Below are 27,010 nucleotides of genomic sequence, written 5' to 3' on the forward strand. Positions count from 1 at the left end.
AGTTGTGGTTGGGGTTTTTTCTTTTTGTTTTCATCTGTGAAAAGGCTTCTTGTACCTTAAATGTCTTCTCCAAGAACTGACACAGTAATAGGTATTGTGGATAAATTACTGTAGGCAAGAAAACTGCATGGGTAAAAGATGGTCACAGCTAACTTTATTTAATGCTTAATGTACAAATCTATGGAGTTTTTTCTTCACTGCAATAAGACATGGCAATTTTATTTATGTTCATGCATTCTGACTTGAATACATACTTATCTTCATTATTTATATAAAACAACCTTTTGTTCACTAACTTTCATTTTCCAAAGGTCATATGAAACAACTATAATAAATAGTATTTTATTCTGAAAAGGGGGGGGGAGAAAGCTTTATTTGCATGATATAAGAAACTTGGTACTTTTCTGAAGGTTAAGTCAGATGCCATTCCAGGTGTTTGACGTCCACAGCTTATAGCCAGCAACAGTTACAACATTAAAAATTTAGGGCTGTCCTTGTGCTTGCTGTCAAAATTAAGGTCAAAGCTCTTACTGTTTCCAAAGAGAAGTTTTCTGAAACAGTGTCCATTTCTAAAATGTGTCAAAAACATCAACTGGGGAAGAAAAGGAAACTTTTCAACACTGAGACTAACAGGCCGTTAACTACATTTTGCATCCTCCTAATGAAACCAGTTTCTTTTTCTAGATAAGGACGCAGTTTCATGACATGAAAATCTTACTGTTGGGAAAGAGGTTTTTGTATCTGCCAAAAGCAGAACTGCTGATTATCACCTTCACCCTGGCTGTGCCATCTTCAGGCATGACTTCTACTTCCTGAACTGTTGCTTCTTTATAGAGCCAACTGTAAAAGTAAAAGCATATTATCATCTTGAAGGTATCACACACTTCATAAAATGCGATCTTTGGTTTAGGTCAACATGTTATATCTAGGTTGTTTAACACTTCAAAAGATGAAGGTGCTTTGCTTCACTTCTCCAGGGTTATCTAATGGGGCTATTTTTTGTCAATAGGTTCAGAAAACATTGATCATTACCTCTGTTTAGCACATTAAAATCAGTAAGATATAGTTTGGAAAGTTTAAGACCGCACATGTTTTATATTTCTCCAAGTCCTCCATACAATTCAAAATTATTTACCTTAGCTGAGGTCCCTCTAAGTTGACATTAACTGTCAGAATCTTCTTCCCTGTTGCTGTCAGTATTTTCTTCTCTATTTCTTGTTTCAGTTCTTCTAAGCCGTGCCCATGTAGAGCAGAAATAGCTAAAGCGTTTTCTTCAGTGGGTTTATACCTGAAAGAAAATAATTGCTAGCACGCTTGTTCATGAAGACTAGATGGTGAAAATATTCCATACTCAATTCTAACTGAGTTACTTTATACTGGCACCTTCTATAGAGGCTACTTCTTTTAAGACTCAAGATTTCTTTGGTAATTAAAAGATAATTAGTTCTTTTTAAAACCATAGTTACATATGTAAAAATTTGAGAAACAGTATTAAATGCATTCTGAAATGTGAGAGGTCTTCTAGCCTAAGAATTAAAAAGCTTCCAGAACATAAGATACGTGTAAGTACACTTAGCATCTCCTGCTTACCTTTCTATCAAGTCCACTTTGTTATGAACTTCTACCATTGAGTCCAATAAATGGCTGGGAAGATTAAGATTCTTCAGAACTGACAGAACAGTTGCTTTCTGGAGGACGGTTTCTGGATGAGTAACATCCCTCACGTGAACTATCAGATCCTAGCAAGGATCAACATACAATACCAGTTACCAGGTTGTAGAGAGTTGATACCATTTTTGCATTGCTTATTCATGTAAGAGAGGTGGTCCCGTGATGTAATGGAGAGCACTCTGGACTCCGAATCCCAAGGACCTGAGTTCAGTCTCAGTGGGACCGTCCCCTGGCAGTTCAATGCCTCCCTGCCATCCCATCCTGTCAGATCTCGGGTGCTCAGCAGGGTCAGCCCCGGTTAGTACCGGGTGCTGTGACAGTCCCGAGGACTTCCCTGTCACTGTCCAAGCTTGCTTGGCCCTGACAAATGGACCTTAGGACTTAAACGGTGGGGCCAGTTCTGTGCACGCTGTGCCTCACCTAAAAAATCCACTGTGCAGGCTGGAAGGGCACACCCACGTGGGGAGAGCCCTGCCCAAATCTTCTGTTCATGAAGTTTGGCCATACATACGTTCATGTAAGATACTTCCCTATCCATTAGTACTGGCAGGTAGGTTAGCACTGTAAAAATAACTGCTTAAACTGTATTAAACCAATACTGTTTCTTAGACCATGATGGAAGAAAATCTATAGTGGCTTAGTATTCCACTTGACACTGAGTACAAACTGCCTCCAACAAACCTGAAACAAACCCTGTCAATCAAGCTAGTTACAGAATTCAGATTTGAAGTAATAGCTGATCCATTTTTTTCAAAGCTAGGGCTTTGTAACAATAAGGCTTCACAAACACCAGAGGGAAAAAAGAGTGAACTCTGAAAGCACCTTTAGAAAAGTAATGGCTGAAAAACTGTTTCAAAAATGGAGGGAACTGCCCCCCCCCGAAAAAAAAAATTTGTAATTTTATTTTTACGTTCAAAATTCAGAAGATTATCCTTATGCTCATCTCCTAGGATAGTATTACTGGTGCATGAGTTAAAAATCTTTATACAAAAGTTATCAGTTTCAAGTACATACACAATCATGTTTACCATAATAAAATTCAAGCAACCAAATTCAATATTTGCATTCAAAACGTTTCATCATCTTTGCTCAAGACACTGCTTTAAACTTCTGAAAATTAGCAAGAAGCCAATACCTTGCCTTTCATTGAGCACTTCAGAGAAAACAAACAGGATGGTTTCAGCCAGGTTTTGAAAGCCCTGCTATTACATGGTGAAGTCTAATCCTCAGAAGCATTCTGGCATCTAGCTCCACTGAATTTAATTACCTTTGACAATACAGGCTTTTTGTTTCAATGTCTGTGTGTATGTATACAGCTTTACACTTTGCTATAACACAGGAAAATAATGAGAAAATAATTGAAAAAGTGTGTTAAGTACATGCTGCATGTATCACATCACAATCACCCACTTTTAGTGCTATAGGAAGCTTTAAGTTAAAACCAGGTAATTTCAGAAGCTTTATTTCATTTTTAACTCCCAAGAAAGCCAGTCTCAACTCACTTGGGTACACTGTTCAGATATTTAATCAGCAAAATTTGATTTATCTGCTTTACATATCACGGAGAAGGACACATATGTTCCAAATAAGCCCTTTCTGAAATCTCTTCATATCTGTATGTTCTGCATCATTTCAAGTATCTGAAAATTGGTTTATTGTAAGATATATATCTCATTATCTTAGGAAACTACTACAGTCAGCCAGATGCTTCATTAAGAACAGCGTGTCAATTAACTTCCCTGTTTATGAAGGGGTGAGGATTACCTAATAGGAAACTAATCTAGTTTCTCAATTTTTATGGTCAGCTACTTACCGAATAAGCCACTTCTTCTAATGTAGCTGAAAAGGACTCAACCAGATTATGTGGAAGATCAGTCAGAAACCCAATGGTGTCAACATAAATAACTGCCATATGTGAGGGCAGATAGCCAGCGTGGGCTGTAATATCCAGAGTGGCAAACAGCTGATCCCTGGGTTGAAGTTTTGCTTCCCCAGTCAAGGCTTTGATCAAAGTAGTTTTTCCTAGTTAAATAAAAAAAGGACAAGATTTTAATGGCTTGTTTAAAGTAAAAATTTAATTTGCAAGGCTCAGGTGAATTGTATGATGGAACATATATTTTCACATCTGCTTTAGTGATTTCAGTGTAGCTTGTGATCAGTTGTCTATATGATGTTAAGAAATTCAAAGAGTGTCTTGTAACTCGGAGTTGGGTTTAAGATGATGTATGGGAGCTATGCTGTGAAATCACAAGATCAAAGACTGATTTGATCTGCAAAGTGACCTACCCACATCTTTGTGCAAATAAGTTTGTTTTTATAAAGATGCTGAATAAGAAAACGAAACCTGAAGAATAGTGGCTAGTCCAAAGTCTACTTATGCCTTGTTTAGGAATTCACTTGTGTAAGCTAAAAAAAAGCCCAAACCCACCCAGAAAAAATCCTCTAGTTTTATTTGGATTCTCTTATGAACACATCTCAGAACACTGCACATAATCCATGAAAAGCTACTGTGCTTCTTAAGCACATTTCTTAGATCAACTGCCAACTCTCCTCAACTTTCTTTCTATGCCTCAAGCCTTCACGGTGATATGAACATCCATGTAACATTTCTCTACCCATTCTGATCAAGTAACAGTCTCATATAAAGGGACACTAACAGTACAGCCTTCAGCACTATAATCTTTTTGGCACAATAGGTCCTAGGCATTTCTGCAAAACATGTTTCCAAGACTGAAGAAAACAAGCAGCTTAATTTGCTTTCCTAACTGACATAAATTCATTACACAATTTAAATACTAATTAAAATATGAGCCTATTCACACAGAAATGAGCTTCTGGCTAGAGTTCCTAATTAAAACTTAGAAAATGTAATCTCTTTTGTGTTGCAGTTTCAGAGGCTTTGCTTACCGCAGTTGGTGTAGCCCATTACTGAGATCATCGGAAACTCGCGCTTTCTGCGCTGAGTTCTAAGTAAAGACCTTTTTCTTCTCAGTTTCTCCAAAGCATTCCTAATTTTAAGTTCTCTTTCTTTCAAGATACGATTCTGTATCTCCATAAATGTTTCGCCTGAAAAAGACAAGTGAATAACTGGCTGAATAGATTACAGGAGAAAAAGTAAACCAAGTGATGTTGTGCATTTGGAAGATCAAGGTTGTTAGTGCTAGGGAATATGAAATCAGAAATACGTGACTAAAGCTACGTATTCCTGCCTAAGAGTCAGAGTGAGTAAGTGATTAATAAAATATATGCTAAGTGCTCTAGAATATCCATGCACGCTTAGGATAAACCCTTGTGGCAGGAAATAGTCTGTCCTTGGCCACTTACTGAGCCAGTATCATAGAATTGACTGGGTTGGAAAAGACCTCCGAGATCGAGTCCAACCCTTGGTCCAACTCCAGTCCATTCACCAGATCATGGCACTCAGTGCCACGTCCAATCTCAGTTTAAAACCTCCAGGGATGGTGAATCCACCACCTCTCTGGGCAGTCCATTCCAATGCCTGATTACTCTCTCTGGAAAGAATTTTTTTCTGATCTCCAACTTCAATTTCCCCTGGCAGAGCTTGAGCCCGTGCCCCCTTGTCCTATTGCTGAGTGTCTGAGAGAAGAGACCAACCCCCACCTGGCTAGAACTTCCCTTCAGGCAGTTCTAGACAGTGATGAGGTCACCTCTGAGTCTCCTCTTGTCCAGGCTAAACAACCCCAGCTCCCTCAGCCTCTCCACACAGGGTTTGTGCTCCAGTCCCTTCACCAGCCTTGTTGCTCTTCTCTGGACTTGCTCCAGCCCCTCAATATCTTTCCTGAACTGAGGGGCCCAGAACTGAACACAGTACTCAAGGTGTGGCCTCACCAACACAGAGTACAGGGGAAGGATCACTGCCCTGGTCCTGCTGGTCACGCTATTTTTGTTACAGGACAGGATCCCATTGGCCTTCTTGGCCACCTGGGCAAGTAGAGACCAAAACTTTATTATTTAAACTTACTTTGTACATTTGCCCAATTAATGCAGAAGATGCAGAACACAGTTTTTCCTCCTGACTTCCTCGAAATAAAATAAGATGCAACTAAATTTGTTTAAAGGCTATGGAGAAAAAAAGTCCTCTAATTCATGAGAATACTTAAGACTTTACCTGAGCCCATGATGTATCTTGATCCACCCCTCTGCTGATCACGCTGAGACAGCTCATTTTTCAGATTTGACCTGGCAGCAGAGTAACAATTAACTAGAATCAGTTTTCATTAATTGAGCTATCCTAAAATGCCTAAAATGTGAAGAATTAGTAATATTTTGATAGTACAAATAAAAACAGTACATGATTGAGTGGTAAATAAAATTTCCTCATAGCAAGAAGCCTCACAAAAAAAAAAATCTGGATTTTCCTGGCTCAAATGTAGTTTGACAAACCATGCAACTTTCCCAGCAAAGCATAATTGCTATTCTGAAATTTCAGACAGCCAAAGATACCTCTGGTGCATCCAAACAACTCACACCAACTGCCATGGACACATTTCTATGCCATGTAATGCAGAACTGTGGAAAATTCTGATACAAATTAATGTCTTGAATCTTCCTTGTTTATAACTTTCCTTATTAAACCCACCAATATTATATATTGGATACAAATATCCAATTCCCACATAATCTTGCAAGCCATCTTCAGATTTAGAAAGAACTGTGACCATTTCACAAGAAATACATTTTTGAAGACTATGGAACACTTTCTGGTTTCACCTGTCAGCACTGCAGAAGCTTAAAACAATGACATTACAACAAATATTTTTATTTTCTAATCAATCTATGCAAGCACTGAAACAGTAATCTTTACAGTACAGTATTGGTATTTGTGTTACTGTAAAGAGTCACTAAAACGTTTAAGTATCAGCTCAAGGTACCTGAGAAGTGGAATTTCAGCCAAAGCTATCTGCAGTTTTGCTTCTTTAGTCCGGGCATTACAACGAAAAATGTGAAGGACAACGGTGTATCTGTCAAAGACTTTCACGCCCCAGGCACCTTCTAGTTCTTTCTTCAGCCATGTAAGACAAAACAACTGAGATGTCTTCTGTCCCCTGCAGTATCACTAGATCAATTCCTACACAGCATTACACTTAGTTAGCTGATGGACACCTGAACTCAAGAGGATCTCAGGATTCCATTTCAATGGATGGGCAAGGATTATCAGCATGCAAAAGCAAAATTTGGTTGACCATAAAATAAGGAGTTAAAAAGAGAGTTTAGAAAGCAGAACTTTATGTCTAGGCCTGCTAAATTCAGCAAGAATCCTTCCATTGCCTTTGACGGATTCTGGGAACAACTCTTACAGCATATCTCAGAATAAAGAATCTCAGTGGTAAAGTCCTTGTAAAAAAGAATTATGCAGTGCTGGAGTGGGAAAGGATAGGGATAACATAGGAAAAGAAAAAAAAGATTACTAAAACTTAAAAATAGTAGAGAGGAAGGGAAAATATTTCATAATAAGCCTTTCACAAAATACTTAAGCCCAACTAACCAAAACTCTTCACCCTTGCTCTAATTTGGCAAAAGACACTTAAAACTATGCAGTAGTTCCCCTACGCCATCTATAAAATCTTGAACGTGTGTGTATACTGACATAGCCATATATACATGTTGCATACATAGTCTCAAACACTTTCTTGAATCAACTCTATTTAATTGCTCTTAAGATCTATATTTGTGAAAAGAAAAAAAATAGCAAATCTAGTGCTAAAAGAACTCATACTCTACATTAGAGAATAAAACTAGGAAATTGAAATGAAACATTTTCAACTTTCCTTTCATCAACAAATGGAAGTGCTTGAGATAATAATCTATTAGAGATATTTACCATCTCTTCATTTTATAATCAGGGAAAGTATTCGGAACTACCAGCAAAGTATTAATGTTTGCTTGCAGAGTTTCCATGCACTTTATACCCTGCATGATGCCATACACACAAAACCCCAAAAGAGAATTTACTTCAGCTTGTCTAAGCATTTTGAAGAGTATTTATAGCTCATGCACCAATAGTTTTACTGTCAATGTTAAAAAATTGAAGTATGCTCTGCCCCTCAACATTTCTTTTTAAGGTTTAGCAATGAAAGTTTAAATATTTGAAAAATTAAAATATAAGCTTGGTATGAATTTACACCTCATATTCAAAATACAATTCAGCATCCACTGAATTACAGGAAAATCCAAACACTGTCCAGTACAGGCACAGAAACTTGAACATACAGAAAATCCAAAATGTTGACATTCTTCATAGCAAAAAGTGTGTTATCACCACCATGTTGTGAAAAAGAGAAGAAGACCTTAAGTAACTTTTCCAACATTTTAAATAGGACCAGTTGCAAATGTGGGAGCAGTAATAAATAATACTAGGCTGCTGGAAAATTCCATGCACAAGACCTGGCAACATATATATCAACTGGACAAATGCAATAGGAATTAAGTTTCCTTTCAACAGAGCTCAGCCCTGGTGCCTTTATATATTTCCATTTGCAAATTCAGAGTCATAACACTTCTCATAACATCACCAGCTTTCAAACAATACCGATATAAAGAATATTATTTATTATATTCAATTACCTTTGTTACTGAAGATACTCTTTCCACATTCAAGAAAACAGCTGTCAGATGGGGCAATTTTCTAATCTTTTCTAAAAGATGGATAACCATTGCAAAATACAGTGTTAAATGCAAATTCTCTTTTTAAAATTCCCAGACTATAAACCATTTTGCACCGAGCAGAGCGTTCATAAAACATCGAATAGCAACAAATTTTTTGTTCACAGAACAGTTGTAATTGCACTAACTTAGTACTGTGCCAAGACTGCCACCAGTTTCACATATGTCAATGGCATAAACTTACAGCTTAAGCTGCCTCACACATTTTCTGTGAGCATGGCTTATGGCTATTCTGTGTTGCTTTTGTAACCTTAAAAAATTACTTAAGTTTGCAAACGTGAATGATGGATAAACATCTACTCAGCCTTCACACCTGTCCTTAAAACAGTTCAGCTGCAAAACTGCTGCATTCAGAATGATTCAGTTCTGAAAGATCTCAGTCCTTACCTGTCAAAACCTGAAAGTTCCCTTTGCCAAAAACAAACTTCTTGTCGGGATTTTTTGTAGGAATAATTATTTTATCTAAAACTGTCCAATTCTGAAGAGTATCTACAAGAGCGACGGCCTCAGCAACCTGTAATTCAGCTTCAGGAACAGAACAATAATTAAAAAGAGAAATAAAGATTACAATGTACCATCATAACTCTGCTCAGATCTTCAATAACTACAGTATATGCATGAACATGGAAAGATTAGGCTACACTGAAATTCTGCTTGGGTATTTATTTTAACCTCTAGCACAAGGAGCCAAATGTCTTACCTCTAAATCAGAGTAATTGAGCAGTCAGATGAAATTTTATCACACAAAGCATCTTTCTGCTGGTATAAATTATTTTTGTTGTTTAGATTTAGAATAATTTTAATTGTACTGACAGAAATTACCAAGCTTACTGCCTCAACAGGTGAAATGAAAACTAGCTGGGAAATCTGTTATTTCAGATGAGCACGAAACCACCGTGGTTGTTCTGTGGCAATATTTTAGGAATTACTAATATGGCATATCCTGCTGCTAACTTCCCAGCCACTTATTCATAAAGGACCTACACTGGTTTATGACTTCCTAAACCCAGCAGATTCCAATCCTGTATTCTCGTTCATCATTTATTTTCTGAAGATTTTGTAAAACTGACTGAAAAACACTACATGGGCATATCAGATCAGTAGATCCAGTCTTGATTGGCCAACCTTTTCCCCTTTTCATAACAGATTTCTCAAGTTTCTCTAGGTAGCAAAACATGATCTATATACTAAACAGGTTACCTTAGTCCAAAAGGTAATACATTTTTAATGATAGCCATGATCCACTTTCTCCTCATATTGTTAGTGTTTCTTGTAAAACATACAGATTTCCTGTTCTATCTGTGGTGTTTCAACAATCATTCCAAAACATTTGTTCAGATTTCAGGCTCTTCATCTGGAGGGCCTAAATAAATGGAAAGGGATCACTGCTATTCTGTATGTTTGGACAGAAAGGTGCTTCCATATTTTACTTATTTTTAAGTTGTAAAACAGGAGTGCTTCTGTAAATTCTGAAAAGGTTGCAAACTTTATTTTGCAATGTTACAATGTATTATAATTAGCAGCACTAGTAAAACTAAATGAGATTTAATTTCATCTTATCATAAATTTGAATACAAGAATAAGTATCCTATATAAGCTGTCTGCTGCCATCCACAGCAACCCGGACAAGCTCTAGGAGTTGGCCCACAGGAATCTCATGAGGTGCTGCACCTGGGTCAGGACAACCTCCAGTATCAATCCAGGCTGGGGGATGAACAGATTGAGACAAGCCCTGAAGGACTTGGGGGTGCTGGTGGATGGGAGGGAGGCTCATCATGACCTGGCAATGCACACTTGCAGCTCAGAAAGCCAATTGTGTCCTGGGCTGCATCAAAAGCAGCACAGCCAGCAGGTTGAGGGAGGTGATTCTGCCCCTCTACTCCACTCTGGCAAGACGCCACCTGGAGCGTGGCATCCAGTTCTGGGGTTCCTACAAGACAGACATGAACCTGTTAATGCAAGTCTAGAGGTGGGTGACAAAGATGATCAGACAGATGGAACTTCTTCTGTGAGGAAAGACTGAGAGTTGAGGTTGTTCTGCTTGGAGAGGGCTCTGAGCAAGACCTTTCTGCAGCCTTTTGGTACCTAAAAGGGACTTGTAAGAAAAATGGAGACAGACGTTTTAGCAGGGCCTGTTGCAACAAAAGAAGAGGCAGTGGTTTTAAATTAAAAGTGGGTCAATTTAGATTAGATATAAGGAAGCTTTTTTACAAAAAGGGTGCAGAAACACTGGTACAGTTGCTGAGAGAGGTGGTAGATATCCCAGTCCTGTAAACATTCAAGGGAAGGTTGGATGGGGCTCTGAGAAACCTGTTCTAGTGGAAGATGTCCCTCTTTATTGCAGGGGGGTCAGACTAGATGACTTTTGAAGGTCCCTTCCAACCCAAACTATTACATGATTCTGTACATAAAAAGCTAACTTACAAGAGGCTTAACTTTCTATGGCAACTTTAAACAAGAGTTTGATGAGTAACATCAAGTTCATCATGTATCGTATTGTGCAAGATTGGTGCTACGTTCGCCAACTACAAGGATTTCTGAGAGAAATGTAGTAGCAGTCCTAATTAAGGTCCTTACTATGGAATTATTGGTGACTGCATCACTAAGTAACTGCATAAAACCCCTTCTTTAACACCCTGAGAGGACTTACACAAAACTTTACTGTACTCTCTTCTCTGGACAGGAGAGAATTCCTACTCTTTAGCCAACCATGGGGCAAGCCTATGGCCAAAGGACTGCAGGCTGAGGGCTATTAACATTCTGCTAATGAGGGGGACACCCGTTGCTTTCCCTAAGGAACTGCTCACTCCTGCACTGAGGTGTTTCACCATCCAAGATACAAGTTAGTGATTTACATGTCAAAGCACAGATCTGCCAACACTCACTGACAGCTCTTTCTCTTTTAAAAGTTGTCAAAGAAGAGTGACCTAGATCATTTATGCAAGCTTGTATGCTGTTTCCCCACACTACTGGCAGTAAGCACAGAATTAATTAGGTCGGCAAAGGCCTCTGAGCACATAGAGTCCCACCACTGACTGAGCACCACCATCTATTCCCCCAGCCCATGGCCCTGAGTGCCAGGACCAGTCTTTCATAGAATCATAGAATCGATTGGGTTGGAAAAGACCCCTGAGATCATCAAGTCCAACACTTGGTCCAACTCCAGTCCATTACCAGATCATGGCACTCATTGCCACATCCAATCTGTTTAAAAACCTCCAGGGATGGGGAATCCACCACCTCTCTGGGCAGGCCATTCCAATGCCTGATTATTCTCTCTGAATTTTTTTCTGATCTCCAACTTCAATTTCCCCTGGCAGAGCTTGAGCCTGTTCCCCCTTGTCCTATTGCTGAGTGCCTGGGAGAAGAGACCAACCCCCACCTGGCTAGAACTTCCCTTCAGGTAGTTCTAGACAGTGATGAGGTCACCCCTGAGCCTTCTCTTCTCCAGGCTAAACAACCCCAGCTCTCTCAGCCTCTCCCCATAGGACTTGTGCTCCAGTCCCTTCACCAGCCTTGTTGCTCTTCTCTGGACCCACTCCAGCCCCTCAATATCTTTCCTGAACACAGTACTCAAGGTGAGGCCTCACCAACGCAGAGTACAGGGGAAGGATCACTTCCCTAGTCCTGCTGGCCACGGTATTTTTGATACAGGCCAGGATCCATTGGCCTTCTTGGCCACCTGGGCACACTGTTGGCTCATGTTGAGCTTCCTGTCAGTTAGTACCCCCAGGTCACTTTCTGCCTGACTGCTCTCCAGCCACTCTGTGCCCAGCCTGTCGTGCTGCATGGGGTTGTTGTGGCCAAAGTGCAGGACCCGGCACTTGGCCTTGCTGAACTTCATCCCAATGGAATCAGCCCCTCTCTTTCCTTCAACACCTGCGGGGGGGGGGGGGGGGGTGACTCCCGCACGTCCCCGGGCGGTGCATTCCCCACTCCGGGCGGTGCCGCCCCAGTCCCGCACCCGTGGTGAGCGGCGCCTTCTTCGGGCCCCACTTCACCGCGGGGTGTACGATGGCGACGCGCTGCGCTCCGGGCTCCAGCGCCAGTGGAGAGGGGCCCAGCAGCTCCTCCACCTTCGCCCCATCTTCCTCTTCCTCTTCTTCCTCCTCTTCTTCCTCTTCTCCATCCCCGCCGACGCCCGCCGCCCCCTCCCATCGCCCCCCGCCGCCCGGGCCCGGGGGCCGCAGCGGGGCCCGCAGCGCAGGGCGGGCGCTGAGCGGGCGGGCGAGCAGGGCGCGGCAGCACGGCCGGGACGCGCCCAGAGCCAGAGCCGCCTGCCCGCAGCGCCGCAGCAGCGCCCGCGGCAGAGTCCCGGACCCCATCGGCCCCTCCGGGCACAGCAGGCTCGGTCGGCTCCGCCACTCCTTCCTTCCGGCCGCCGCGGAAGCGCCGCCGCCGCCCGCCCCTCTGATGCGGGACCGCCCCCCGGGCCCAGCGGCCGAGATTGACGCGGCACCGGCGGGGGCAGCGCCCGGGAGGGACCAGGGACGGGGGCGCCGCCAGTGGGTTTGATGACTGTCTCTGTTTGCCCTTCTGCGGCCTGCGGGGGCGGAGCGGGGGGGATTTCTGCCTCGGTTTGCCTGGAATTACCTCCCTTTGTTTCCTTTTCTTGACAGTTTTACAGCTGCTGTTCTGCCCGCAGGAGCCGGAGAGATGCCGAGTCTTTGGCGCTGCCGGTCTCGGTGAAGTTGGCTCAGAGGGTCATGTCGGATTGCTGTATGTGCTGCTGAAATAATGCAGTGGCAATGATAGCCGAGCCCAACGCAGCCGGCAGCCTTCCCAGCCGAAAGTAAGACCTGGCACAGGTTTATTGGTGAATTTATTGGTGAATTGGGGTGCTGTCCCTCACGTTTGTGCCTTACAGATATCGCGGCAGTCTACAGTGTGTCATTTTGGGTGGAAGGGGGAAAAAAGGGATTTGCTGTGCACTCTATCTCGTTGCTAATGTCTTCGTTTTATTCCCTTTTATGTGTTTAGCATCTTCTACTTTATGCTGTTTGACAGCGACCTTGGCCTTACAAGCTTTTCTGTGCCCTGTTCACTACAGTGCAAATGAACCTTCTTTCAAAAAAACCCCAAAAACAACAAAGGGCAGATTCACTGTCATTGCATGTATTCCCTTTAGTGGTGAATTTGGGGATGCTGTGGGAAAAGAGTGCTAAGTAATCTGTAAGTGCTAAGTAATCTTGGCACTGAAGGGGGCATAGCAGTTTTTGTCAGGGATCCATCAAGTCCTCTTCCTTTAATAATGTATTTTTTTTAGCCGTCAGTTGAGATGATCTAAAGTGTAGGAGTTCTACTAGAGCAGATGCAAATAAATAGAAGGTAAAGTTTAAGCATTTGGGCATATCTTGTCTGGTTTCAAAGACTGAAGCTTATCTGTGCCATGTTGCATGCTTTGAACTCATTGCAGCCCAGTCTTTGCTGATCCTGTCACCTTCTGAGCCAGTTTGCTCCAGTTATTTTATTTCATTGTGCTCTAAGCTGAGAGAGTTGTGGTCCATGAGGACAGTTGACATAGCTTCCCATATGCCCTTTCCAGTGTGTTTCTTCTGAAACCAGCCTTTTAGCATCAGCAGTTTCTGGAAGGCACCTGGCAGTTGTTTAGTGGAGCTTCTTGTGTTCCTTCTAGAAGATGAAACAGTTGTGTTCAAATTTATGATTTTAAAATCTACGGGTAGGATTCTTGCAGTAACGTAGACTAATTGTTTCTTTTACACAGCCAAAGGAATATCTTATCTCTTAGGTAAACAGGTAGCTCTCTTTTGAAGTGTTACCAAATGTTCGAAATGTATATTAAGATGGAAAAACTGAATTCAGAACTTATCACAATAGTATTGTGTTTGAGGTCTAGACGTAGGACTTGGCTTCCTTCCTTCTTCAGGTGTTTTATCTCATCAGTAATATTTCAAGTGCCAGTAGTGAAAGGACCCTATTGTGCCAGGAACACAAGATAGAACTGAGTCTCTGAGCCATATGTAACAGTGTGCAAAGGTGAAAATTAGGATGAGATAGGAATGGAATTCTGCTTATGCATTCTTATTGATTGCTGGTGAAAGCAAACCAAGTGGCCAAGAGCTGTTTCTTCCAGCGTGTGAGGCAGTGAATTTATGTATGCAAAAATGCTTGACGTGGTATAGAATAATGGGGAGGAAATAAAACGCCAACTGGTTCAAAATTTGTTAATCCTTCTGTTACACTCCTGTAGCTGAAAAGATGTTACATGGAGGTATGTGTGGGGATCGCTGCAGAAGTGATCACTGTGTCTTCCTCAACTAGGTACAGTAGTTCCTGTTTTCCTCAAGAAGGTGACATCATAATTCTTTTAATAGTTTCTTCAACAGAAATGTAGTTGTGCAAGTAAAACTGTTTATTTCATTTGATTGCTAAGGGGTTTCATGGGGTTCAGTTTCTAGGTGCTGGTCTAGTTCCTGCAAAGGTCTAAGTAACCGCCTTATGAATAGTTTTACTGGAAACATCAGTATTAAAAGGGGAAAAAAGAAAGAAGAGAAAGGAGAAGCATGAGCATTAGTAGTATTTGAAGTTCTTAAAAACCTCAACTTTAGTGTAGGTTGTCTGTTGTAGTTCTTCCCAGGGCATTGCTCTGTTCTGTGGTGCACTGATAACCAAACCAGTTCAGAAACTAAATGGCTTTTTAGTATTAGTTTTTAGTGTTTAGTTACATTTGTTGAGTGTTTAAGACAGATGTGACAGTTACTTTTAACTGGTTTTATCCCAGATACATAGTTTTATTTGGCATTGTAAGCCCAGCATGATGACACTGTAGATCAGTGGTCTTCTCACTCTTCCAGTTTTTGCTGAGCTTTAGTAACACGCTGTTCCCTATGCCAGGCATTCCCTTGCTTTGTTGAGTCCTTTTGCTACAAGTATGTTTTGTCTCGAATAAGTGACACAGTAAGTAGCACAGGGCCAGTAGATACTGTCCATAGTGCTATCCTTCTGAAGGTTCTTGGGAAAGATGCATGAGTTAAAACTTCAAAGAAGTGTATTCTAGACAGAGATACTAAACCAGTATGTGATCAGGCAAGTACTTGATGGATCTGTCCTGCAGCAGTACTGATTTTTTAGTTAGTTAAATGTTTTAAATTAACTTGGACTCAATCATAGTTGCTATAACCAAATGCAATGCGTTTATTTTCATTATGGGATGGAGTAAGTTGCTAAATAGTACTTGTCAAGAGTTCAGGAAAACTTCTTGAGAGTATGTTGAGTGTTATGTTGAGGTATAATGCAGAAACAGGTAACCCATGTAGGGTTGCATCTGAGTTGTAATTCTAGTGAAACACTGCAAGTGAGAACTTGTTACTCCAGCCCTGTAATGTTGCATTCTGCCTTGAAATCAAGAGTGAAAGGATTTAATTACGTAGGATAAGCAGCTACTTGGCAAACATGTTTGGGTTCTTTTTGGTTTTGTAGTCTGTAGAAGAATCTGGGAAAAGCAAACCAGCATCAGAAAAGCAATACATGTGTCTATCTCTTGCTGCTTTTTCTTTTCAGTAAGGAAGTCTCTGGTGGTACTTGAGATATTTTATTTCTGTGGCTCACAATTATAAATCAAAGAAGACATTTGAAAACTTTTGCAAATAATTGCTTATAGCATATTGATTAATCTGTGAACTGTAGTTCATTCCACTCTTCACATGCAGAAATCCAGGCAAGAATTCCTTTTGTAAGGGTTGGTTCATCCTTATTTATTTTCTTTGCTTCCATTTGTCATACACTGTGGCATGTTTTGAACTTTTCTATGAGAACTAGTTAATTGAATTTAACTTTCATGGGATTTTTCTCAGTAGGGAAGATAAGCATTTGCATAATTGTATTTAGATGTTTTGCATATTTTTATATAATTTAATATTTGTATAGAATTTTTATAGGAGTCTTTGGAAGAATAATTCTATATTACTTCTTGAAGTGTCTCGATGGATTAAAAAAGTAAACAGAAACATTTTAAAATTAAAGCTTCTTTCTCCTCTCACTGGCAAAATAACATCCGGATCTTGGTCCTGTAGTTGATGCTATTCAACCTTAGAATTTGCTTTGCAAAGCAGTCGTGGGAAGAAGAACAACAAGAATGAGTATCTGGCATTGATAAACCTAGTTGGAGTTGAGCTGGCTCTGCATCCATAGCACAGTTAATGCTTCATCTGGGTTAGCCAACAATGGATACTGGAGAGTTGACTATATCTGACAGTGGAATACTCTGTTTTTGACTTTGTAAAGTAGTCACTTGTGTTAGGACACTCTCTTACAGCAGTATCATGAAAATAAGAGTAGTTGTACACTCTCATATTTACTTTCTTTTTGTGCCTTCTTATAGTACAAGTCAACTGGCTTCATGTCCTGGCCACTGTAGTTTAAAAGGAGGCCATAGCAGTCAGCTTCCAGTACTGGACCTGCTGCTCAAGTGGGGTCCAGCTCATCAGCTCAAATGTGACCTTTGGCAAAGGACATTGTTAGCACTGGGAATGATGCAGTGGCATGATTTCATTGCACATTAATGTATGGCTTCAGATCTCCCAGAAGGTGCATCTTTCTATATAAAATTATTCCTCCATCATATTAGCAATGTCCTGCAAATGAAATTTCTTACGTCTTTTTTCTTCAGCATGTTTTATAGAGAAAATAAAATATAGACAGTTTCCTCCTCTTATTTTAAATTGTACACCCATCAAATGCTACGGCCTTGTTTTGTTTAGAGCACCCACAGAGTGAATGCATACTTGTGTTATTGTTCATGGTGCAAAGCTCTTAACTCAACAAAGGCTGCATTAAGTCAACATCAGCTTTCTGTCATTTACTTACTTTCTACTTCTTTGGTATCTTTGATAGTTTTGCTGGTTTTCTAATTTTCCATATATCTTACAGGAAAGCCAATAATCTGAGAAATGCCCCAAGTTTCTGTTGTACTTTTAAAGTTAGCTGTTTGTTTTTTAGTAACAAAATGCCATGCCAAACAGTGAAAAATACTAAAATACATATATATACTTTTATTTTCTTCTGTTGTTTGTCCTGAAGTATGTAGTTTGGTGTTCTCACTGGTAACCCCTTCAACATATTTGTTACCCTTTAGAGAGAACACTGTCCACGATGAGACTGTGCCCCAGTCTGCTGTGCAGAATGGCAGCTGTGTGAGAAATGGCAACCTGAAAACACCAGTAAGTCAGTTTAAAAACCTTTAAAAAATTTTAATTCTTTTAAATTGCAGTATTTACATTCTGTCTCATGCAATTGTTGCAAATTTGAATATTACATAAAGCAATCTCAGTGCATCTAAAATCTAGTCACTGGATATGACTTGACCCCCCAATTCCATTGGCATCAGAGCCTCAATGCTGGTTGTGTGCTTTTCCTTCACTGGGCTTTGTGTGAAGCTGATGCTGATTTGCAGGTTGTGAGTTTAACCTGTGAGTGAAAAGATGTAGAAGAGCTTCTATGCTTGCCCTCTGTTCTTCAGAAATTACAGCTGACACTGAAAACTGCCTTCTGGGTAGTATGCAACTGTACAGGAGCTTCTTTCCTGTTATACTTTCCTATGCTTATGACTCATTGTTGAGAAAAGAATTCAAACTGATAGATCTTTTCTCTTGTCTGCTTTTAGTGTGGTTGTGTTTGATAAAGCATTATGAGTGTCCTTGGGAAGTAAAAGTTAGCAGGCCTAGGAAATGATTACAGGAAGAGTGAAATAAACTTGTTGTTAGGGAATAATTCCTGTATCTCTGAACGTCTGGTGCCCATTGCATTTTCTCACGTGCTTTCTTTGTTTGACTCTTTCAGAGAGAGAAGCGGAAGGTCCGAGAACAGTGTGAAAACATAAGGAGAAATTCTGCTGGTAGCAGAAGAGTGAGCCAACTGCAGAATGGCGAAGTGGTTGAGGCAGTTACATTGTTTGAAGTGGTTAGCATAGGGAAGCAGGCCATGCAGGTACTTCTAGCACTGAATTCTGCAAGGACTTGATAGAGGGAAGATGGATAAACAATGGTCATTTCAGTCATTTATACTGTGGAGTGTTAACATTGGCATAGGTGGGGAGGAAATGTGTTTGATTAAAAGCTTTGATGAACATGGCACTTGAAAGGAGTATCTTGCATCTTCAAGAAATTAGTCAAAAAGTAGCTGTCAGATATTTAAAAAGAGGAAGGGAATTGTACCTATATCAGTGTTCCTAAAGCAGTACCTGAACATACGGGCAGATAATTACATTAAAAAGTACAGAAAAGGTTCATCAGTAGCAAATTTCAGTTGTCCAGGATGCTGAAAATCAGGCCTTCCTTTTTTCTCCTCCACTCTGAGGTATTTTCTTTCATTGCAATGCAGTTTGACAGTAGTTTGCATAGTAGTCAGGTTTCCTGTGCATTTATATAGTTAGCAACTTCACTGTGAAGAATGCCCATGTCCCCATACTCCATGAGCACATGTATATTTTATGTTTCTATTTTTGTATGGGCAGTTCCGTGGTGTAAAGGAGAGCACTCTGGACTCTGAATCCCAAGGTTGTGAGTTCCAGTCTCAGTGGGGACCATCCTCTGGCAGTTCAACGCCTCCCTGCCATCCCATCCTGTCAGATCTCGGATGCTCAGCAGGGTCAGCCCCAGTTAGTACCGGGTGCTGTGACAGTCCCGAGGACTTCCCTGTCACTGTCCAAGCTCGCTCAGCCATGGCAGGTGAACCTCAGGACTTAAAGGGTGGGGCCAATTCTGTGCACGCTGTGCCTCACCTAAAAAATCCACTGTGCAGGCTGGAAGGGCACACCCATGTGGAGAGAGCCCTTCCCAAATCTGCGTTCCTGAAGTCTGGCCATACATACATACATACATACATATATATTTGTATGAACATCTGAAACCCCAAATATTTTTATACAGAGATATGCATATGTCTCCAGTGTGTAGTGTCTGTAAGTAAAGTGTGTGTGTGTTTGTGCACACATGCATGAAAAATACATTTACTTTTTCAATGTGAGACCTTAGTTTTTCCAAGGTGCTTGCGTGGATGAACTTTTGCCATGCTATTGCTCTGTTAACTTCAGTAGAGTGCCCTAAAGAGCTCAGCTTCTGCTGTGCAAACCGTGATGGGAAGGTCTTGGAATACATATTCTAGCTGCTGCTAGAATTTAGTAGACCTGTGTTGCTCTACCAGTGGGTTGAAGGCTGGATTGCCTGTCCCAGGAGGCCTCTGTCACGGGCTTTAGGCTGTACTGCACTAGAAATGAATTGGAGTTGTTTTTTGACTTAAGTATAGTAGTACATGAACTGTTTAGACCTACTGCACAAACCAAGTGCCAGAGCAGAAGAGAGCTCACATGGAGAATTGCTAGTATAATTTAATATTAATTATTAGATGGTGCAGTGGTTAAATGTATGTGGGGGTTTTTGTTGTTTTTGAACTAAACTGTTACCTCAGTGCTAGCAAGAAGTCAGGAGTATGACTTTTTATTAAATTTACTAAAACTGTGGTTATGAGCAGTTTTAAGGCTTCATTTTGCCCCCAAAGGAGTCTTTTAGAACTATTAGAAATGGAACAGGATTGTGTGGAGTTTACTCTTGTTTTTATAATTTAATGGAGATGAAACAGTGTTAGTTTGTGTCTTTATTATGGGTATACTCCGTGGAGTGCAGCTTACTGTGTTCAGCTCCTGACTAATGAGTTTCTTTAATCTGTTCTAGTCTGTAGTAGATGACTGGGTTGAAGCTTATAAACAAGACAGGAATGTGGCACTTCTAGATCTGATCAACTTCTTCATTCAGTGCTCAGGCTGTCAAGGTAATTTACCCTTTTAGTAGCCCTTTCTATTATCTGTGGGTGAGAGTAGTCTGAAGTGTGCTTTCTAAAATGGAATATTTCTCTCCAGTAAATCATGCCCTTATGATCTGTACTGTTTGTTAGGACAAACTCCAGATGGGCAGGACTAATAGTAAAGAATGCTGCTGTTAAATTCTTTGACTCTGTGTTCACAGCATTCTAGTTCTGAGAGTTGTATTTGAACACGGTTCGCGAGGTCAGTTTTCTGAAGTGGCATGTCACATCACTTTGCAGAATCCCCACATAGGCAAGATGGTTTTGATGAGCGTTCTAATTAAAGTCCAGTGTTTCAGTTGCCTTTTGTTTTGTAATTTCCTAGTTTATTTTGTTTTGCTAGTATCTTTGAAAATAAGTAGCTACCAAATTCAGCTCCCTGCTTTGGTGGCTAGAAAAGCAATTGCTTGCCTCATTGTGGTCACTTTTAGCAGAGGGTTGCAAAGCTCTCTGTTTGGTAACAAACATTGAGACACTGATTTGTGGGGAAAATCTGCTAGTGGAATACTTCAGGATGGCAAGTAAGAGTTTTAAGAAGACTGTTCTGTTAGTTTGAAACTTCTAAGTGTATTTAGGCAGCTAGAAATGTACCTTTTACACTTCCTTTTTCTTTTCCAAGTCTTTGGCTAATATGCCTTCTGTCTAATTTTACAATGGGCAAAATTTTCGTAAATCCTTGAAGCAAATGAATGAATAGACACAGTGCCAGACAGCACAGAGCAGACTTCTCTAATGTGAATTTCAGTTTTGGTTCATCAGTACTTTTTCCTGTCAATGAATTTATGTATTTCTTTATATATCTGTTGCCCATACCAGCATAGACAGATAAAACAGAGTCCCCCTTTCTTGGTGTTTCTAAACTTAAAGTCCTTACCATTTGGACTTGGTTAATGTTGTATGATTTTCATTAAGTCTTTCTAAAACATTACTCTTCTAGGTATGGTAACAGCAGAGATGTTTCAAAGTTTGCATAAGAAGGATGTCACGCGAAAAATGACAGAGACCTTTGACGAGGTAAGCACAGCTTTGACTTCGCATGCCTTTTTTATGTAAACCATAGGCTCTACCTTAGTAGCCAACCTGGACAGAGTTCCTGTTGCTTATCAGGATCTGTGTCCCATTTCCTTAATTTAGGAAAATAATCCTGTTTTTTGGAAGAGAAATTTGGTGTTGCAATGACCCATTTCAGCAGCAGGAGGATATGATTTTTGTAAGTCACTTTTATTTTGAGAGTTTTATTAGGGCTGTCTATCTTCAGTCTTCCTGAATCTGGCTTTCTCTTAGGAGTTCTTTTGATAGTGACTTTATACAGGTAAATATAACCTGGCATTGCTGCAGGTAAATGGTTCCTTTGGTATTTGCTTGATAGGTCCTTTAAAAAATACTAATATGGATTACTGATGAGATGTTTATAGCTGACCCTTTTGTTTGATTATGTTCCTTCTACTTTACTGATAATATGAATTTTAATAATTGTATTATGCCATATTAAAGGTGAAAAATGCATTTATGATTTTTAGTAATTGTGAAAAAATAGTGAGTGTCTCAATTCTTATGGGTTGTTAAGGAAAACAGGTAGCTTTAGAATGCTGTTTCTCTGCTTGACTGCTCCTTGGCTAATTATGGCAGCATTAAATTTTCTGCAGCACTTTCACAGTTACTTCTGTGCTTTTTTTTCTGTATTTGTCACCTCTGAATTGATTTGTCAAGCAGCAGTGATCAGCCTTACTTTAACTGAACATCTCTCAAAGACCAGCTGCTGCAGAAATTCCCACAGAGGATGAATTTGCCAACATGTTTTTCTTCATTTAAGAAGCGTAGTAGTGCTTGGGATAATTTTTGACAGATATGATGTGATATCTGTCTGGCCATATGCATTAGTAATCTGGCACTTCTTTGCCAACTAAATTAGCCCTGAATAACATTCATTGTAGCTTAGGCACTCTGGCAGATACAAATATGTGATTATTGTTTTCATCAGCGTGGAAGTATTACAGCTCTGTAACCCTGTCACCTGTGCTGGTGGGCAAAAAGGAAGGTTCTGCAGTTTCCTTAGAAGCTGTGTTCTGTATGCTTATGCTGGTTCAAAGGTAAACCAGCGGGAGAAATGAACACAACTCAAGAGAGATTATAAATCAGAGTTACAATTTACGTAAACAGATTACAATAATACTGTGATACAGAACAAAATTGGTTTTAACCCACAAAAACCAGAGGTGTAACCAGCACCCTGGGGCATGAACAGAGTAGGGTTTGTTAGCCCCTGTGCTGAGCACCATGCGATACCCCTGAGTAGAGAGTAAAAGGAAAGGAAAACCTGTTGGTGAGGGTGATGGTCGCAGTCTGGCCGAGGGTGGCGGTCACAGTCCTATTAAGATTCTGGTCCTCCTCTGGATCTGATGACTGGTACTAGAAGTCTCAAACCCCAAAGATTATATATGCTCAGGTTCAGGTGGGAATGCCCAGTACCTCCCCCAGGGCAGGGAGTTTCACAATGGGTGATTTACGTGTGTGAGTCATGGGATATTTTTGGACTCTGATGATCTGGGTCGTGGCAACTTTCTATTGTGCCAATCCCTAATGGCCCATTGGCAGACATGGCCCCTTCTGGCTGGGTGTGAGGGTGCTGATGCCTCCCCAGAGGGAAGTTACCACACAGTGGTGTGAAAACAAGCAAACACTCTCCTGTCTCCCAGGGTTCTCTAACATTGGGCTCATAGCCCGAGGGGTCAGGTGTGCCCTGAGCAGCTGCTGCAAATGATCCATTATTAACAATTCATCAGAAATGCCACAGAGGGTATAGAATGCACAGTTTTGGTTACACCCACACAGTGATAAACTGGTCGTGGCTGCTGTAACTGTTACAATGATATATAAAGAAGGTAACTTCTCTCTTACTTTTTTCATAAATAAGATGGAAATGTAAGTTAGTGGTTAAGTTAGTTGAGAAAGTAGTGCCAGATAGGACTACTGTGATTTCAAAAACATTTTTTGTAATGGCTGTAGTAGTGAAAGTAGTAATGAGAGTGGAGAATATTCCCAGATATGTGCTTGAGTACCTCATCTTGCCTTTTAATTGATATTGTTTGTTTCTAGCATTCAAAGGATTAAAAAATTACAGATTTTAATGCAATTCTTCACGATAATTTCAGTGATTCCACTGTGGCCTTACTGTTCAGTTAACTAATTGCAACCCTAGATCCTTGTAGCAATGCTTCCTCCTGAAATTCTCACTAGCGTTAGTGGGAAATGTTAGTGAAGTTGACTTTGGCAAGAAGTGCGAATGGCAACAAGAAAAGAATCTGCAAATACATGAACAACAAAAGGAAGCCCAAGGTAAACATGAGTCCACTGCTAAAGGAGGTAGGGATTCTTTTGACAAAGGACACAGAAGAGCCTGAGGTACTCAATGCCTTCTTTCCTTCTGTCCTTACTGGTAAGACTGGCTTTCTGATACACTAGGTCCCTAAGACCAGAGGGAAAGTCTGTAGCAAAGGCTACTTAACTTCCTTGGGGGAGGGTCAGGATAGGGAACACTTAAATGGACTGAACATACATAAGACCATGTGGTCTGACAGAATGTACCCAGGAGTGGTGAGGAAACTGTCTGTTGTCATTGTGAGCCCCCTTTTGATGATCTTTGAAAGGTTGTGGTGATTGGGAGAGATTACTGAAGTCTCAGAGAAAGCAATTGTCACTCCTGTTTTCAAGAAGAGCAAGAAGCCAGATCTGGCAAACTCAAACTGATTAGCCTCACCTTGATCCCTGGGAAGGTGAAGAAGCAACTGATTCTGGAAGTAATATGTCCAAATATATGAAGGGCAAGAAGGTGATCAAGAACAGGCAGCATGGATTTGCAAAGGGGAAATTGTGCTTAACCGATATAATAGCCAGCTATAACAAAGTGAGTAGTTTGGTGGATGAGGAGGAATGCACAGATGGTGTTTATCTTGACATCAGTAAGACTTAAAACACTGTTCTCTGTAACATTCCCATGGACAAGCTGGTGAAGTATTGACTTAGTTAAGTGGACAGCTAGATGGACTGAAAGCTGGCTGAACAACTGGATCCATGAGGGAGTGATCAGTGGCACAAGGTGCATTTGGAGTCTAGTCACTAGTGCCCTACCCCAGGGTTTGATGTTTGGTCCAGTGCTGTTTAACATAATAATTACCAGGACAGTGGGACAGAGTTCACTTTCAGTGAATGAATTTTCAGATTATACAAAAACTGGGAGGATTGGCTGCAAGAACAGGTGGTTGTTCTGCTGTTCAGTGGGACCTCAGCAGGATGGAGAGGTGGGTATAGGGGAACCTTATGAAGTTTTACAACAGAAAACCCTGTGAACCAGGGGATGAATAACCTCATGCACTACTGCACACTGGGGGCTGATTGACTAGAAAGCAGCTCTGCAGAGTAGGATCTCAGTGTGGATGACAAAATGAACACAAGACAGCAATGTGCCCTCACCACAAAGTTGACAAACAACCTCCTGGGGTGCATCAGGCAGAGCATTGCCCGCAGGTCATGACAAGTGATCCTTCCTCTCTTCTCATACTACTGAGACCTATCTGGAGTGCTAAGTCGAGTTCTGGGCCTTATGGTACAACAGAGAGATGAGATTACTGGGGTGAGTCCAGTGAAGGGCCGCAAAGATGATTTATGAGCTTTCGTATGAGGAGAGGCTGAGAGAGTTGAGCCTGTTCAGTATGGAAAGAAAGTGGCTCAGAGGAATCTCATCCATGTGTAAAAATTCCTGATGTGACAGAATGACAAGGAGGAAGCACAGCTGTACTCAGTGCTGCCCAATAAGACAATGAGCACAAAGGCAGAGCAATGGGTACAAACTGAAATGTATGAAATTTCACCTGAACACAAGAAAACTTTTACTGTGAGGAGTTCAAGCAGTCGGATAGGTTGTCCAGAGAGGTTGTGAAGTCTCTGTGATTAGTTGACTGCATGTGGCATCACCTTACACTGATGTACTTCTAGGGATCCTTAGCAGAATGATGGTGGCACTAATTGTAGTTACAGTTAAAGCTTTCTTCTTTAACACTATGTTATGATTAGTGTAGCACTGAATTTATGATTAAAAGGGCACAGGATTTCTGCAAAGAGAATTAATATAATAACATGATACAGACTTTATATTACAGCTCAGGTCTCACCGTTCAGCAGCAGCTCTGGTCAAAGTTCACTTAGGCCTTGCAGCCCTTTGATTCTGGCTGCTGTGATGCTTCCCTGTTCTGTGACTGAGTCATCACCACCACCTGTCTGGATGCCTGGGACTTTCAAGGCCAGTAAGGAAGGGAGGAATTTGCTTGGTGCATGAGACCACTAGGGAGGGGAAGAAGAAATCTGTTTTGTTTGTCTAGTTGGTTCACAGGACCTTGCGGTCCTGATAATGAGGGAAAGGGAATGAATACGTGACCTGCTTGATCACAGAGGAGGGCTGTTTGCCTTACAAAATGACATTAGTTATGCTAAACACAGCAGGGGTTGAGAGCAGGGAGTGCTGGTCGCATAAGGCACTGGGCAGCCTACTCTGGCTGACCCTGCTTGTGCAGGTGGGGTTGAATTAGATGATCTCAAAGAGATCTTTCTCTCAATGTCAGTCTTTCTGTGATTTTATGAAAACTTTTACTGGTGTTGGCTGCAGTAACTGTGATTCTTGAGGCTTTTCCTCTTTGTGGGCCATGGTATTTCTCGGTGAGATAGATTTGTCTTTAGGACCACTGCTTTCTGTTTTCCTTTCTTAAACTATTCTGTTTCTCTCTTCTGCCTTTTTTCTGTATGTGACATTTTATTTCTTGCAGTTCTTTGTTCTTTTGTAGGTTTCTTTCCCTTTCCTATTTTTTTTCTGAAATGTTAAATAGTGGAATGGTCAGTTGTGATGCATAACTGTACAACCAGATAGGGATAGAAATACTATTACTTAACTAAGCCTAATAAAGAACTCTAGATTTCATGGCTTTTGTATTGCAATAATTGCAGAGTTGAGAAAACATCTCTGAATCAAGTCACACTAGTGCTGAAAACATTTCTCTATAATTTGAAAAGCTCAGAATGTTATTTTTAAAGATTAGGTATTTTGCAGCATCTAGGTACTCAATGTTGGAAAAGGATATGTACTTAGACTTGCTGTATCTTGGAATTAATAATGAGAGTTATACCTTGTATATGTCTGCTTATAAATTTTGAAAACAAGTTGTCTCTACTTGTAGCACAAAAATTCAGGTTTTATATAAAAGTGTGCTTTTCTTCTCTCATTGGTTATAAATAAAAAATACCAAGATGAGAAAGTTTTAGATTGTGTTTAATATTTTGGATTTTATGAACCATTTGTAATACACATTGCCTGAAGTTCTAATAGACTTCTAAAAATGTTGCATGTTTTGGGATGCTTTTGTCTTTATAAATTAACTGTGCCATTTCATTGTCAGGCTTTCAAAATTTTGTGTCCTACATTATAGGAAACTGGGTTGCAGTACAAGAAATTCATGGCCTATCCTTGGATTCTGACAGTTACTTGGCCTGTGGACATGGTAAGACTGTTGTATAGTTCTCTACAACTGTAGTATAGCAATTTCTGTGGCTGTATTTCCTCCTTGCAGTGTAGGCACACACATCAGAAGGAGTCATCTTAAACAGTTTGTTAGTGAATGGAGATAACTGTGCACTTCGAGGGGTGCCTCATCTGATCTGTTTTAGACCTTTGGTTTGGATGAACACACTCACTTTTGAAGTGCCTGTTTCTCACTACTAATGTCAAAGGGGTAGGACATCAGCATTTTGAACAGATTGGAATGTGTCAAATTGCAGTGGTGCTCACCCCATC

General features: G+C 40.7%; 2 protein-coding genes across 6 annotated transcripts in view; one reads left to right on the top strand and one right to left on the bottom strand.

Moving 5' to 3' along the window:
- Positions 1–132: 132 nt before the first annotated feature.
- GTPBP6 (GTP binding protein 6 (putative)) lies at positions 133–12,747 on the bottom strand. Of its 3 annotated transcripts, none has more exons than XM_071548111.1 (11): positions 12,320–12,399; positions 10,027–10,285; positions 8,743–8,880; positions 8,257–8,327; positions 6,564–6,694; positions 5,801–5,871; positions 4,579–4,737; positions 3,485–3,693; positions 1,591–1,739; positions 1,136–1,288; positions 133–840 (listed from the first exon to the last, which is right to left on the bottom strand). In XM_071548111.1, exons 2-11 carry the CDS (start codon positions 10,130–10,132, stop codon positions 699–701), a joined length of 1,329 nt encoding a protein of 442 aa, XP_071404212.1. In that variant the 5' UTR covers positions 10,133–10,285; positions 12,320–12,399; the 3' UTR covers positions 133–698. The 3 variants fall into 3 exon arrangements, with proteins under 3 accessions (XP_071404212.1, XP_071404203.1, XP_071404198.1); XM_071548102.1 differs by having other exon boundaries at positions 10,027–10,450; positions 12,320–12,339; XM_071548097.1 differs by lacking the exon at positions 10,027–10,285 and having other exon boundaries at positions 12,320–12,747.
- A 5-nt stretch (positions 12,748–12,752) lies between these two features.
- Positions 12,753–27,010, top strand: part of LOC139668473 (cohesin subunit SA-2-like) — a 61,584-nt gene continuing 47,326 nt past the window's right edge. Inside the window, exons 1-7 of one of the 3 annotated variants that reach the window (XM_071548075.1) lie at positions 12,753–12,860; positions 12,975–13,147; positions 17,450–17,534; positions 18,154–18,300; positions 20,043–20,139; positions 21,110–21,186; positions 26,646–26,717. In XM_071548075.1, the coding sequence (XP_071404176.1) occupies positions 13,104–13,147; positions 17,450–17,534; positions 18,154–18,300; positions 20,043–20,139; positions 21,110–21,186; positions 26,646–26,717 (522 nt within the window). In that variant the 5' untranslated portion in view covers positions 12,753–12,860; positions 12,975–13,103. Of the gene's footprint in view, positions 12,861–12,974; positions 13,148–17,449; positions 17,535–18,153; positions 18,301–20,042; positions 20,140–21,109; positions 21,187–21,306; positions 21,383–26,645; positions 26,718–27,010 lie in introns of those variants that run through there. The other 2 variants (XM_071548082.1, XM_071548088.1) reach the window with 2 other exon arrangements.

This window comes from Pithys albifrons, chromosome 1 (assembly GCF_047495875.1).
Source record: "Pithys albifrons albifrons isolate INPA30051 chromosome 1, PitAlb_v1, whole genome shotgun sequence".
NCBI lineage: Eukaryota > Metazoa > Chordata > Aves > Passeriformes > Thamnophilidae > Pithys > Pithys albifrons.

Excerpts from the sequence above, each read along its gene's own strand:
- GTPBP6 (XM_071548097.1), bottom strand. The coding sequence starts at position 12,680 with ATGGGGTCCGGGACTCTGCCGCGGGCGCTGCTGCGGCGCTGCGGGCAG. Across the intron at positions 1,289-1,590 it reads AAAGTGGACTTGATAGAAAG|GTATAAACCCACTGAAGAAA; the intron begins GTAAGCAGGAGA and ends ATTTTCTTTCAG. Across the intron at positions 841-1,135 it reads TTAGAGGGACCTCAGCTAAG|TTGGCTCTATAAAGAAGCAA; the intron begins GTAAATAATTTT and ends TTACTTTTACAG.